The 13,135-nt window shown below is 47.4% G+C and overlaps 1 protein-coding gene across 1 annotated transcript in view; it reads right to left on the bottom strand.

Moving 5' to 3' along the window:
- The window catches only part of RBM33 (RNA binding motif protein 33), a 112,935-nt gene that overhangs the window by 5,638 nt on the left and 94,162 nt on the right, over positions 1-13,135 (bottom strand). Inside the window, exons 19-20 of the mRNA XM_065883633.1 lie at positions 6,614-6,823; positions 4,002-4,190 (exon numbers count right to left, since the gene is read on the bottom strand). Coding sequence (XP_065739705.1) covers positions 4,002-4,190; positions 6,614-6,823 — 399 coding nt within the window. The remainder of the gene's footprint in view (positions 1-4,001; positions 4,191-6,613; positions 6,824-13,135) is intronic.

The raw sequence follows: 13,135 nt of genomic DNA, 5'->3' as shown, positions 1-13,135 counted from the left end.
CGCGGCCCAAGATACCCACCAGAATGAGGGCTTTCCAAGTGTCTGGTTCCCTGGAACTACCGCGTTGGGAGCTTGGCAAACTTCGTGGGTCCCGGACGGCCTCTCCTCAACAGCCTGAAGCGAACCCCCCAGAGGACTCTGCTCTGGGACGACAGGCCGCCTTTCGAGAGCACACGCTTTCCCCCTCAATGGCATGTGGAGGCCTCCATGTTTCTTCCATTCCCCCTTCCGGGTGACGCCAGGGAACAGTGAAAGAAGTAGGAGACAGCGTTTGCAAGCTTGTGTGGTTCATGAGACTCACGTAGGTGAAGCACTTGGTTGGGAAGCTGCACACCAATAAACGGCAGACCTGGGACCAAAACCGAAGCCCTCTCTCAAAGCCCGACACTTGCTGCTGCACTGCCGCGTCCCGAGGCGCCCGGCAGCTTCGAGAATGAGCCGCCATGGCCACTCCGGTCACTCGGGCTCTCGGTTTAGCGACTACCTTCCAGGGTTGTTGGAGAAATCAGGAAAGAAGCCAGGGAAAAGTGAACAGCACAGTGTCAGGCACGTGTTGGCCTAATCTAAGCCTCAGCCGTTGTTACTGCCGTTGCTCATGGCCAGCGCCCGCCTTTTTATTTTAGGAAAATACTTTTATTTTTACACCGTGGCATTTCATTTCTCTATAGGATAACACAGTTTTCTTCTTAATAGTTTTAGGTAAAATCCCTCAAACAGGGAAATAAGGATAACTAAGCAAAGGGGCTCAGAAGTTATAACTACCTTACTTCCTGACCCTAAGAGTTAACTCGACTTCAGTCTTCCGGAACGCAGCGGGAGGCCGCTCCAGGGGAACATGTGCCGGTCACCGGAGGGGCACCTACCTGCGCGAGACTCACCTGTCTGTGGAGCCCCCATGCCCCGCACAAGTCAGCCTCCCGGAGCCCCACGTGCACCCAGCCAGCCCCTCCCTTCCCTAAGAGCAAGACCCCCCCAGTGTCCGGGCAGAACCTTCTTTCTGATTCTTTCCGTATCACTGCTAGAGAGTACCAGGTGGGCTTATTCTCACTGCGCCCTCTCACCTGAAACTCTCAAACACGCTGCGATGCTTCCTGTGTCATTTCTACCACTGGTCAGAACACTTCTACAAAATTCTATCATTTTTCCTTATTCTGTCAGGGAGACTACAGATAAATGTCTTTAAAAAGGACTCTTTAGAGAGGCTTATGAGAACAGGTTATGGGGACAGCACACTAACCGGGGAGTGACGCCGCCACAGAAAACAAGCAGAGCTGACGTGCTGTTACTGCCGTTCCCATAATTAAAGGCCCAAAGGAACCGGCCTTCCTGGTCCAGACACCACCTCTTGCTGTTACACTAAGTGAACGCCAGGTGGCACCACAGCCCAGCCCACCAGAGACTTGACCCACGTTTCTTCCTCAGCCAGTGCAGCGGGCCGGGAGGCCTGGGTCCCCTAACCCTCCCTCTGAACTGTACTTATACTTAAACCACAATGAAGTCTTGTTATAAACGCCTTTAAAAAATTTATACCTAGCAATATTATTCTTTAGCTATCTAATGCTGGCAGAAGCTTGCTATCGACAGATCAGTTTGTTTCCGGACACGCAGGCTCAGCGGCCATGGCTCACGGGCCCAGCCGCTGCGCGGCATGTGGGATCCTCCCGGACCGGGGCATGAACCCGCGTCCCCTGCACTGGCAGGCGGACTTTCAACCACTGGGCCACCAGGGAAGCCCTGTTTGTTTTTCAATTGAGTAACTCAGCACTTTGTGAATGCGGTGCTTAAAAATCTATAAACTCTCCCTCAAAACCATTCCACGGAACTAAGTAAGACTGGCAAGAAATGAGAGCTCTGCTTTTTGCTCCCTGGGATGGACGAACATACCCTACTAGTAAGTGCTAGATCCATCCATCACCCTCGGGGATTCTTTACGGCGGCCTTTTCAGGGTACCTGATGTAACTCAGAAAACACCACTCTCGTTTTCCTATCTCCCTCTCCCTTTCGAGTTAAGAGAAGCCCTTAAAACACTTGGCATCGTTTTTGCCTGGCTTTAAGTGCCCTCAGTTACACTTTACTCAACACAATGATCTCTAACCCTTCTTTCCAGAACCGGAGAAAAAAAAATTAAAAAGGCAAATGGGAGGAAAGACGGCCCCCAAAATGCAGAACTCAGAATTCCGTTTTTAAGATGGATAAAACCAAGGTCAGGTGTTTTAGCAGTGGCTCCGAGCTAACTTTTGCAGGGCAGTCAACCTCACGCGGCACTGTGAGCAGCAAGAGCGCTGCCCTTCACACTTCCTGAAAACTGAGTCACGTCCAAGGACGCTCAAGAGAACTACCAAGACTACGCAGGAAGAAGCGAAGCCCAGAAAATGAGCAGGTCACACGTGGAAAGCAACAGTGCTACCACTTCCCACCCAAACACAGACACCAGGAACACGAGGCCTCAGAGAACAGACTGCACTAGGCCCCAGGTCTTTAACTCCAGGCTCCCTGGTGAACTGTGATTTGACCCCAAGTTTTCAACCGCCATTTGTTTGAGAATCCACTCAGGATAACCATATTTTAATTTATCGTAATTTAACCGTATTTCAATGCATCGTAAGTTCTCTAATGCCAGTTCTGTTCCTGCAAATTAATCCGTGTTATGACGGACTGTCCAAGGACAACTCTCCTTGGCCGTGAGCTTAATGCCTCTCGATGACTGACAAGCTGCTCCCGACCACACAGCTGGAAAACTGACCCTCCTAAAAACAGAAGCCACAGCCTCTGGTTAACATTTCACTATTACGTACACATGAAAACTAAGCTTAACCATCTCTGAGAATCCAAGGATGAAGGCAGAAGTAGTTAAACCTAAACAACGAAACCATCTCGGAAGGGCTTCCATCTACGCCTCACTCTTGTCAACACGCAATGGTAGACGAAGGCTTAAAATACACTAAAACTTAATGTATTGTACTTAATGTAATTAATGTAATGTACTTGTGTCAACTCTGTTTCCCCATGAAGCAAGAGACCTTAAAAGAAAGCACTCTGTGCTGTGTTCTGTTTTTTGGCCGTGCTGCGTTCGGAACCTTAGCTCCCCCCGACCAGGGATCAAACCTGTGCCCCCTGCAGTGCAACCACGGGACCACCAGCGAAGTCCCCTTTCTGTGCACTTTTTACTCAGAAATCTAACATTCACACTCCACGTCCTCCGATTTGCATCAAACATCCTTCCCAAGCGCTCCAGCCTCAGACATGGATCCTGGCGCAGGATGGAGGGGTGTGCTGCTCGGGGGGGGTGGGGGGTAGGGGGGTTGCGGGGGCGGGCGGAAGGCGGGGAGCTGGCAGGAAAGGCCAGAGTTGGGGACTACAGACACGCTGCTCAAGGAAAACCAGGTCTACCCACTGCACTGGTTTACCTCCAGGGCTCTAGAGGCTGGAGCAATCAGGGATTTCAGTGGCAATTTTTGTTTACAACACAACTGGAGACCTATCTGCAGCCAGCTCGGCAGAGATCTTCACGCATTTAGAATTAGCCAGTTTAAAAATTAAGAGACCAAAATATAGTCCACATTATTTCACATTTGTAAAGTCTAAAGCAAGTTCCACAGGTGTTAACATGTGAGGCTATTTCTGAAAATTAAGGTCAAAAGGCTAGATACTTTAAAATGTTAAAATTGTTACACACAAAACAAGTGTGTGATAGAGCAAAAAGATTGTGTGTTTGGGTGCATATAAGAACTTTAGGATAATATGAGGATTTCAAAGGATAATCTGTTCAGCTAGAATAAATATTTCATAACGTTTCTGAGCACCTGATAATTTCCAAATAATCTAACCCTAAGGCAAAAGTTCTGGCATCAAGTGTGCACAGCAGATAAAATATTTGTCTTTCTTCTCAAGAGTACTGTTTTAACATGAAGTAACCAACACAAAGGGATTTTAAATGAAGAAATAACCGAGTCTTGGGAAGGACAAAGGGCACAGACAGAACGGGCCCCAGGTGACCCACCTGAATGGGTCCTACTGACATCAGCAGGCTCTTCAGTTGGGCGTCGGTAGTGGATGAAGAAAGCCCTTCAACAGACACGACGCAGGGCTGAGGCTTGCACTCCACCACCCGGAGATTCTGCTTGTTCGGCATCAGGCGGCCCCGGCCCATCGCACCTGCCATTCCCCGGCCTCTCCCGTGCATGATGACCTGGCAACAACAAAAGGAACTATTCAAGGTTGAAGCTTGGGAGTTTTTTCACAGCTACTAAGATACAAAAGTGAACAAATCAGAATCCATTAAAATATACCGTGAGCGACAGGACCTTCTGTAGTTTTTATCCACTATCAGAAAAGGGTTTAATGTCTAAATAAGACCACAGTACCCAGCAAACTGGAGTAAAAGAAAAGGAAGGAAAAGGAAGGAGCAAAGTCTGCACCTATCTTGGTGCCAAGCATGGTACTAGGTAGGCACTTTCTCTGCTACCATCATCCTGTAGACGAAGCAGCAGGATCACAGGGGTTCAGAAGCCTGCCGCGAGTAACACAAAGATCTGGGTCCAGTCCTTAACGGCCCCGGAGCCCAAATTTCTCCCACGGTACCCCAGGCAAACCCAGCGGGGACCAGGGGACTGTGCATGGTGCTCCCCACAGCCGCCTCCCTGTCACTGCAAGCCACAACACTACGTACCCCGGAGGGCAGATTCTGCAGCAGGAGTCTCCCACCGGCTGCACCACCGCACGTTACACTCCTCCGCAGGGCTTTCAAAACAAAACCAAAAACCCAAACTACAACGACTGAGTGCCCCTGTCCCCCACCGAAATTACAACATCACTGGCCTAAGGTAGGACCCAGACCGTAGCATTTTTAAAAGCCGTCCAGGGCTCAAAACCACTGTTCTGGGATCTTTTAAACAAGAAGGAACCGCTGAGCTTTCCCGCCTTTTCTAATCCGGAAATTAGATAAAGCACCAGCACCCCCCAGATCCGGACAGCAGTGAGACGCAGACGCGGATGTGACTGGGCTCACTGCGCTTTCCAGACGTCCTGCCCAGTTCTGCCCGAGAGTCGGGGAGAAAGAGCCAAAAATGACCTCCCGCCCCATCACAGAGAAGGGCACAGAGGAAGGCAGACAGAAATCAGAATGGAACCTTAGTACATGAATGGCTGCCACACAAAGGGAAACTGAGAAAAGAACGCAACACTTCGGAACATTCCACAGAAGGTGACACAACTACTCCTGTGAAGTGAGTTCCTGGAGTGCAAAAGGGTATTTCAAGAGAAGTCACATGGGAAAACACCATCAAAAAGTGCAAGTTTCACTGCCTGGAAACCAGCAGTGTGTTCTGTAACATTAATAAGAACGTTCTCTACCGAGTGCTGGCTCACATTCCAGGCACCGTGTATCTTCTTATAAAACCCTCGCAAGAGCCCAAATAAGCCAGGAAAGATTGCTGTCCTCACTTTTATAGGAGAGTTACCTGAGGCTAAGGGTGAAGAAACACGAGTGCTTTATCTATGTGTACAACAGACTGTGAAGAAACACGAGTGCTTTATCTATGTGTACAACAGACTGTGAAGAAACACGAGTGCTTTATCTATGTGTACAACAGACTATGGGGGGAGGGGTGTCCTACGATCTTTCTCATAGCATACCCAGGGACAACACCTGACCAAAGAAAATTTAGACTGGAGCAATTTTTAAAGAGTATATCTGAAGATACGACTTCATGTGCCTGTGCCTGTGCCACCTGCAGCAAAAATGTCACTACTCTGTTTGTCCCCGTATCATAAGGTATTTATGAGAAAATAAATCCGGAGTAACTGAATTTCTTCAAAGAGCTATAACGGTCTTCAGGCTAACACTACTCCTTAATATCACCTGCAAGGCAAGCAGAGAGGATGAACTGGCAGAGTTCAGAGCTTTCTAGAAGAAACTCAGAGCAGGTACTGTTGCCCCTCTTCCACCCTAAGGTCATCAGGCAAGGGGCACCTGGCTTCTGCGCCAAGAGGGGACCTTGCTGTCGGGCAGAGAGGGGGGCCTTGGGAAAGCTACGAAGACACCCTCACCAGAAGCTGGGGGGGGTCTCCACCAGGACATAACGGGACAAGGGGGACGCTCCTCTCCTCGGGAAGGTTAAATTCACAAGGGGTACTGGATGCCCACACCTCGTCTCCCACACTGAGCTCGGAGAAGGAAAACACCCCCTCGACCCCCAGAGCGAGGGAGGGAGGAGGGAAGAGCCGGGGGGAGAGGCACTTTCTCGGGCAAGGTACTTCACCCCCAAGGCTTCCCATCTGCGAACTGGGGTGACGAGGAGGAAGCAGTCTCTGGAGGAGCAGCTGGCAGGGGAGGAAGGAGCGCTGGGCCGGGCTCTGTGCAGGGCTGTCCCCAGAGCACAGCTCAGAGCTGCCCGAAACACCCGCAGCCTGGGTTTAGGGTGATTTCCCAGCATCGTGCCACTAAAAATGTCACGAGAGGAAAGCGCTTTTGTGAACACGTTAGCTTTCAAAGCCAGGGCGAAGGAAACTATGGTCGTTCATCCACAATCTGAGCACTCCTGCTGCGCCAGGCACTCCCATCAGTGGGCTCACGGGGCTCTGCTCCTGGGGCGGGGCAGTAACAGGCAGTACCTTCTTGGCCGGGTGAATTCCTTGGATGCTCTTGATGCCTGGAGGGCCGGCTGAGTGCACGTGGGCCCCCACCGGAGGGTGCTGGGGCTGCTGAAGTGCCCCCTTGGTCAGCGTCACCTTGCGGGCAGGCTGCTGTCTCACTTCTGGGGGCTGAGGGAGCCGCTGAGGCTGGCCCTCCAGGTGAAAAAAGCCATCGCTCTCTCCTCCCTGCTGAAACCAAGGCAGCACGCTGGTCAGTCTCCGCACGAGCAGGCATCCCTCCCCAGCATCGGGGTCCACCTCGATCAGTGTTCAACTGAGAAGCAAAACCATCAAGCCTGCCATTTCACTAGGGCCACTAAGGAAATTTCTTATTTGACGGGTGTTTGGGTTTTAACAGTATTTTTCAAATTTAAAACTAAGATCTTTAATTACTGTATCCACTCAAGAGGTCTCTAATTACTAAAGGAAGTGCTGCTGAGTTCAGTGAAATAGGGCTTGACTTTAAAAATACTTCATACTCGACATGCCTCTTCCATTTTCATGAGCAATCTTGTGAAAATCTGACAGTTTGTATAGGCAGTGGTTTTAAACTTTTAACTCCCACTCAAACCTAGTGAAAGCGGGTCATCATCCTGACTCGCCCCACTGTCCCCCGGCGCTGGTGCGCCCCAGTGCCTTCCTCCCTGCAGATACAACCCTGAACACTTGGGCTCCCCAGAGCGCCCGCAGGCTGAGCAGCACCCTGGTCGCCCCTCCTCCTCTGAGTCACAAGTACCCACACGTAGGCTGGCCTCCGGCCTCAGTCCTGTTTGGAACAAGAGCAGACCAGCCAGGAGTCTGAGAAACTGAATGAGGAAATTCTAGAAATGAAAGAGTTACTGGTGGCCCAGACAAGTCCTCCCCACATGGTGGACAGGGAACCGCAGGGGGACAGCAGGAAGAAGAGCTGAGGAGGGGTCTGAGGGGGCAACGCACTCACAGCTCGCCGGCCAAGGGCAGGGCGGGGTGCCGAGCACCACCGATCCCTGAGCGCTGGCTGAGCGCTGGCTGAGCTGGGCAGCGACAGGGCTGCCTCCCAGGAGACCAGGTGAAGAAATGAAAAGCCCAGGCCCAAACGGATCCTCTGGTAAATTCTATCAACTGCTTAAAAAGACAGACTCCCAATCTTACACAATCTGGTTCAGAAAACAAAAGCGGAGGGACAACTTCCCCACTCATTCTCTCAGACTTGTATTACCCTTTTACAAAAGTCAGACAAAGACATCAAAAGAAACAAAAGCCACAAAAGAATATCCCTCATACATATACATGAAAAAAATTCTCACCAAAACACTAGCAAACTAAATTCAGCAACGCAGAAAAAGAATCCTACACCATAACCAAGTAAGATTTACCCCAGGAATGCAAGGTTGGTTTAACTCAAAAATCAGTTATCAGACCACATCAGTAGATGAAAAGACCACATGACCACCTGCACTGACACAGGAAAAGCACTCATAATAAAAATTTTCAGTGAGCTAGGAACAGAAGGGACAAATCAACCTGACAAAGGAGATCTACCAAAAATCGACAGCTCACATCACGCTTAGTGTGAGACTAGTCAGGGGTATTCGACCTGCACGTTAGTCACCTGGGGAGCTCTCGTGTGTTAGTGTTCCTGGACTTTGACCCAGAACCATCCAATTAGACCCTCTGGAGCTGGAACCCAGACATGAGCATTTTTTTTTGTCTTTTGGGGTTTTTTTTTTTTGCAGTACGTGGGCCTCTCACTGTTGTGGCCTCTCCCGTTGCGGAGCACAGGCTCTGGACGCATAGGCTCAGCGGCCATGGCTCACGGGCCCAGCCGCTCCGCGGCATGTGGGATCTTCCTGGACCGGGGCACGAACCCGTGTCCCCTGCATCGGCAGGCAGACTCCCAACCACTGTGCCACCAGGGAAGCCCCAGACATGAGCACATTTTTTTTTTTTTTTTTTATGCGTTACGCGGGCCTCTCACTGTCGTGGCCTCTCCCGTTGCGGAGGACAGGCTCCGGACGCGCAGGCTCAGCGGCCATGGCTCACGGGCCCAGCCGCTCCGCGGCACGCGGGATCCTCCCAGACCGGGGCACGAACCCGTGTCCCCTGCATCGGCAGGCGGACTCTCAACCACTGCGCCACCAGGGAAGCCCCCCATGAGCACATTTTAAACGCTCTTCCAGTGATGTTGTCCAGCCAGGGCTGAGGATGGCTGAACCAGGTGGGTGCCCCCATAATGTTTTGTGACTCTGTGACTCTACAATGTCGGCTATAATTGTCTGAAATGTGATACTGCTGGGCGTTATTCCAACCTGATGGAAGACTGTTCCCCAAATGAAAACGGACGCACTATGGAAAGGCAGGCCGTTCTGCAGGACCAGGATCCACGTGAAGTCAGACTGCTTCTTGTGCTTCTTGAAACTTCTCCATTACATCTTTCATCCAAAAGGTGTGAGCAGGTACCCGAGCAAGGCAGGGATGATGGCCTATTCTCAGCACACAATTTTTCAAAGTTCATATTTTGAAAAGCTATGTGAACACTCTCTAGCGTTGTATATGCTTGAAATTTTCTATACTAAAAAGTCGAAAATTTTAAGGGTATACACCACATATTCCTATCTTTAAAAGCCAGTAATCCATCACTTATTAATTTACTTAAAAGCATATTAAAATTATGTTAGTATAAGATTCATAAATTCACTATTCAAATGTTAAGTCTCACTGTTCTTAAACACGTCTCTTTACATGGGCTGACACTTCACACTAGCCCCCAGGTCCCACCAGAGGCTGTGCCATAGATGCAGGTGGCACTGGGTCACTAAATTCTCCACACAGCTCAGCTACCTAACAGTCTACTGACTGATTCTCCACCGTCTACCTTTTTCACTAATGTGGATAAATGAACTGGCTATTATGTATGGTTTAGAGAAACCAGTGGCTTAGACTTGGGTGAGTCTGTTTTTGTTTACCAAGCCAAAATTTCCTATGCATACAGATGGCAATGAGATATTTACTGAATAAAACAATCAATGGTAGATCAGGCTTCTAAAAACTACGTAGCTCTGAATGTGCTATTAAAAAAGAGATTACAGTATCAGGATACTAGGTTATAGCCACTGTCAATTAGTACATACGTATTTACTAAATGCCACTGTGATACTAAAGAGGCCAGCCTTCAGTTCAGCACTGATACTGGGTGCACCAGAAAACATACTGTCATGCTGTACAAATCGGTAATCAGCTGGTACATGTGGTCTAAAACGAATGATGTCCATATATACAGTGGACTACATGGTGAATATTGTTGCAGATATTTTCTTTAGCAATCCAGAGCTAAAAACGTAGATGATCTTAAAATAGAAAACAAAAAAAGAAAAAGAGAAGAAAAAGGGAATTCCCTCGCCACCAGTGGTTAGGACTCCGTGCTTCCACGGCCAGGGGGCCTGGGTTCAATCTCCAGTTGGGGAACTAATATCCCACAAGCCGTGAGGAGTGGCCAAAAAAAAAAAAAAAAAAAAAAAGTAGATGATCTAGATAGTGAAGTTTTATTTAAAAAGAAGAGCTTGCACCAAAAGTAGGATATTTGCCTATTTTTAAGGTATACACTGTGTGTATGTATTTGGGTGATAAATATGTAACGCTGTGGTGATCTGATGATTTTTAAACTGGGAATTAAGAACAGAAGCATTTAGTCAATAAACACCCCAAACAAAAATTCTCTTTGCTGTTATTCTGAGTTAAGAGACTGGTGCTAATTTATGTCTGACAATATTAGATCAGAGGAACACCCTGAAAAACAAAGTTCTAAACTTTCATTTTCCTTTCAAAACAAGTTTACGTTTTAAAGTAAGCTTGATTCCCATCTGCAGTTCAGAAATACAGGTAGAGTTATCACAAAAAGCCTCTCCATTTAGGACTTCCTAGGAGATGGCCTGAGAAGACACAGTAAAGGACATCTGTGATCAGAGTGCCTGCAGGTCTGGACCTCGCCGCCTGGAGGTCTCCCCGCTCCGTCTGCATCTCACAAACTCACGGGCACGGTGAGCACCCCTACTCCTCCCCGCCCGGGGAGCCTCAGCAGCCGCCAGCCTGACCTGCTCACTCGAGGGGGCCCCCAGCATCTCTAACCCTAAGGTTTCCCAGGCCACGTAACTGCTTTATTCTTCTTCACAGCGTTAATCACCACTCACAGTCCTGTCACGCTCACGAGAACGGGAGCCCCGCGGGCAGCACTGGTCGCCACGCATCCTCGGCTCAGAGAAGAGGACCGAGCCCTGGGCAGGAAGACGACAAGCACTTGGTGAGTCAACGATGAACAAGAAAGAGGGATGCTTCAGGCAGGGATTATAACAAAGGCCCAACTTTTGGGAAAAACTGCTATCTTCAGCTTACTGACAGGTGACGGGAAGGTCTGGGTAAGCTCTGGAGTTACTTATATTCAGGACAATGTTTTACACCTTCTACAGCTACAAATGATGTAAGAAACTTTATAACAGAAATTTCCAAGGCACTCTAGGCTCTCCATCACCATGCTGAATGGCATCATTCAACATGCTCCACTCATGGGAAGATGGATGGAGTTGTTTGCTGAATGTCTTCAACTTGACAAGTAGTACACTAGGGTCTGTACAGAGACTGTTTTCCTTCAATCCTCCCTCAAGGTAAATATTATTATTCACTTTCCAAACGAAAAACCCGAGATCCTTGGTCACACAGTAAGTGCTTTTAGGACTTCCTGTCTCAGTGGTTCCAAAGCATGGACTCCACACAACCTCGTAGGCAAGGAGCTTATACTAACATAACTATTTTTAGCAGGGTTAGAAACAAAGGGACTAACCATCATTCAATTAAATCATTTTAAGGAAATGAAGGTTTACTATAATGCTCTGCTCCGACATTTTTCTGGAAACCAGGCTGAGGACTCAAGGCTTAAATATAAGTAATAAGTTATCTCATTTTGTAAGAAAAGCAGATTTTTTTTTTCAATTGAGAGAACAATTATTTTCTTTCAAATTAGCACAACAAAAAGCTAATTCTTAGGATAAATTTTAAATCCCAGAGTTATTCTGGTTAACACCAGGCAACATTCAACCTACTAACTTCTAGGCTGTGGCCAGAAACATATTTTTTACACCTACTCTCACATTCTCACAGACACAGAAAAAAGGTGAATGAGAACCAAGCCAAACTGAACCCACCTATTTACTTAGAAGTCTTCTACAACTTGTGCCATATAGTTAACAGCACTGAAGGAGAGCCCAAAATTATTACTTATGTAAATTTTAAAATACTGTCGATTCAAATCAGGACTTTCAGAAACCTGAAAGTTCCATTAAAAACTTATTAAGTTACATTATCATCTTAATGTAAGGAAATAACTAGTCATCTGTGGATGGCAGATTACATTCCATTCAAAGAAAGGAAATCCACTTTGAAAGTGCATTTCTCTAGGGTGGCACAGTTCCCTTTTAAATTCTTTGCACAGCAGTGTGTTTAGACATGGTTTTAAATATAAATACCTTTTACTTCCTCCAAAACAGATGAAGAGAAAAGAAGTTTGGCCTGTCTTAGACCAACCTGGAAATATTTTCTTGGTTTTTTCCCACAAATAAATATCTTTTAATGAATATTATAAAAATGTCTCTTGAGGGCAGTTTTTCTTAAATATAAAAGGCACTTCCTGAATTAAGTAAGCTTAGGGAACACTTTTTATCAGCTTAATCGTTACAAAAAATGAGGTTTGTAGCCACCAACATTAGCATGACAAATTTATTTATAACAAATTGTTTAAACGTATAGATAAAAATGCCCATTGATATTGTCAGGGTATCCTGCAATTTGACAGATCAAATCTTATTTTCATTCTTAAACATCATGAAGAAGTGGTATCGCTGGCGCGCATTCACTAGTGAGCAAACTGATTAATCCCTCTCTATAGAAATCTCAACTCTTGATTACACCTATCAGACGTTATTAAGCAGCATTATTCTAGAGTGACAACACTTGACAAATTCCCCAACCATTTTTCTCAGCCTTTGTGGCCCTGCTAGCTTGTATTAACCCTGATGAAAAATTAATTTTCCTTATCTTCCTCTAAACCCCAAAATCCAAATCCGCCAAACTGGCAACTCTTTCTGTAAAGGTATTATGAAAACCTCTAAAAGATTAATTGCATGTCTTCAGGTGACATTAAATTAATTTCTGTACTCACGACAGACATTTGATACCCCGTACTGAGAGGACAGATAACATTGTCGGGACACAGAGAAGGACAGTGGTTAGGGTCCCAGGGCAGCCTCTTATGAATTCTCCTTTCGATAAGGCCTACTTCACTGTCATGGCAATGCTGCTGATCTGCCAGCCCACAGACCTCACAGAGCAGGTTTCTATTAACCACAACAATGCTGGGCCTGGCCCTGTGATCTTTAGAAAGCTCGCCCAGAATCTGGACAAGAAATGATATGCGTGCTCTGCGACGTTTCTAAACACAAATACATTTCACGCTCTAGTCTGTCTTTGAGACTA

Source organism: Phocoena phocoena, chromosome 9, assembly GCF_963924675.1.
Source record: "Phocoena phocoena chromosome 9, mPhoPho1.1, whole genome shotgun sequence".
NCBI lineage: Eukaryota > Metazoa > Chordata > Mammalia > Artiodactyla > Phocoenidae > Phocoena > Phocoena phocoena.
Note: the sequence above shows the minus strand (reverse complement) of the source record. Positions and strands in the feature narration are given on the sequence as shown.